General features: G+C 37.5%; 1 protein-coding gene across 1 annotated transcript; it reads left to right on the top strand.

Annotated features, from left to right (window-relative positions):
• Positions 1 to 682: 682 nt before the first annotated feature.
• On the top strand, positions 683 to 1,678 carry or30bw1 (odorant receptor, family 30, subfamily BW, member 1; the record flags this gene model as incomplete). Its single annotated transcript, XM_079887139.1, has 1 exon — positions 683 to 1,678. The coding sequence occupies one exon, from the start codon at positions 683 to 685 to the stop codon at positions 1,676 to 1,678; it is 996 nt and encodes a 331-aa protein (XP_079743265.1).
• Positions 1,679 to 2,457: the final 779 nt, after the last annotated feature.

Consider the following 2,457-nt stretch of genomic DNA (forward strand, 5'->3'; position numbering starts at 1 on the left):
CGCGCCCAGAAACCAATCGTAAGCCTACAGCGCTCGGGGGGAGAGCGTCCCTCCAACCGATGCTTTCAGCTGCCCGGGAAAGCATGGCCATCAGCTTTGGATCTGACTCGACTAACACTGACACTCCTGAGGGAGGCAACGCAGTCGAATCCTCATTTCCAGAGGAATCAAGCCCGCCTTGTGATACTGTGAGTGACATGACACCATCTGCTGGAGTCCCGAATGAAAACACTGGGTCCCCGAGAGGAACCAGGCACACACGGAATCCCCACGGTTTGCGGGGGGGGGGGGGGGGCACTTTTATACATGTGAGAGTTGAACATTACGTCAAAGAGTTTAAGTGTATCTGACGTGTGAGCATTTAAAAACCAAAGCCAAAGCAAATTTGTACCCATAACGTAACTGAGAACACTCTGACCTGTGCTGTAAGTATATTTGTTATGTCTAGAAAAAGATCATGAGCCTGCCCTGCCCTCTTTCTCACCTCACTCATTTGTAAATATTGTGTTTGTAGATACCGCACTGTAAAAAAATATTATCTAAGCTAAAAGTATTAATGTCTATGCTAAAATCATAGAGCAATGTTCTTCAAATGTTTTATCTTTATGTAGGCATACATATTGTACTCATGTTTGTGTATATAAAGAGTTTTATTGTGCTATTTTACTTTTTATTTTGCCAGATGGGGTTGGGCAGCAATGATACCTACCAAAATACAAACAGCACAACAATGATCACTGAGTTTGTTCTACGAGGTTTTCCTGGCCTCCCTCCTGAGTATTACGGATATGTTGGAGCTTTGTTTTTCATCTTATATCTTCTTCTTGCTACTGGGAATATTTTCATCATTGTCTTTGTGATGTGCGAGAAAAGCATTCAGAAACCAACATACCTAATCTTCTGTAACCTCGCAATGGCAGATCTTGCACTTGGAACGACAACCTACCCAAGAGTCATTGCAACGTACTGGATGTTTAACAAAATCATATCATTCAAGGCCTGCTTGACGCAGGTGTATTTTGTCCATTTTCTTGGGGCTACAAATTCATTTCTCATGGCACTGATGGCTCTTGATCGATTCATAGCTATTTGCAATCCTCTCAGATATCATACCCTGATTAAAAATGCAACTATTGCCATTATGTGTGCATGTGTTTGGATAGCAAACATGCTGCAGTTAGTTGGAGTCACTCTCCTGATCCTTGGTGTGAATTTCTGTGGGTCAAATGTCATACCCCATTGCTACTGTGATCATGTCGCTTTAAGCAAACTGGCATGTGGAGATATAACTACCATGAAAGTCACATCTACAGCCATTGCCATGTTTGTTCTGTGGGGTCCTTTAAGTTTTATCTTATTTTCTTACATCTCTATCATCATCACTGTGTTGAGAATTTCAAATTCAGAAGGACGTTATAAAGCCCTTTCCACGTGCACTCCACAATTACTGCTCATTTGTCTGTATTATCTACCCAGAACTTTTGTGTATTTGACAAATGTTGCTGGCTATGAATTTAGTACTGACATCCGCATTGTGGTCTCCATGATGTATAGTCTCATACCTGCTGTTATTAACCCGTTTATATATTGCTTCAAGACTAAAGAGATCAAAGAGGCAATGATTAAAAAATTTAAGATAAAACAGGTTGGAGTCAATGGAAAGTTCAATCTTGGGTAAAAATAATCTGGTCCAGTATTGTTTCTTACTAATATCATAGAAATAATTATTCCGATACAGTGACAATGAAACTGAAACACTGGCCAATATAGTGTTGGAGGTTTCACGTCCATGTGCATGGCCTGGTGGCCAATCTTACAAATATAAATACATATAATTATTTAATTTGACAGATACTCTTTGTTCACCTCTTTAATAAGATATGTGTATCAATGTAAAGCACACTGATCAACTTTCAGTTGTTTTAAACTGTGCTCTAGAAATAAATTTGAGACATCGACATGTATGTTAAATATACAATTAATTGTTTTTATTAAAATTTTAAACTCTGTGATTGCACAAGCCTGTCTTTGGTCCCTCAATTTTTCTCTATGTTTGTGCTTTTAAAAACTTAAGTGAACTAAGCCTTGAATTATGGGTTTTGAGAAAAAGCTGTCCCTATATACAGTACAAAGATCACACACACACACACACACACACACACACACACACACTGCAACAAGACTAACAATCTATATTTTATTTATTTATCTGCTATTATTATACTGATATGTTTTATCTATTATTAAAAATATCTGTTTACTATTAAATTTCTGTTACCATTAAATACAAAATTATAATACCATAAATGTTTGGTAACGGAGATAAAGACTTTTCTTTCCCCTATGGTAAATTTACTGCAAAATGCAGACAACAACAAATGTGTGATAGTGTTTATTTTATTGAAGGATGAAGCAGACTGAAAACAAAATTATAAAAGGTGAATTTATAGAGTAAAC

The sequence above is a fragment of the Squalius cephalus genome, assembly GCF_949319135.1.
Source record: "Squalius cephalus genome assembly, chromosome: 11".
In the NCBI taxonomy this organism is placed as follows: domain Eukaryota; kingdom Metazoa; phylum Chordata; class Actinopteri; order Cypriniformes; family Leuciscidae; genus Squalius; species Squalius cephalus.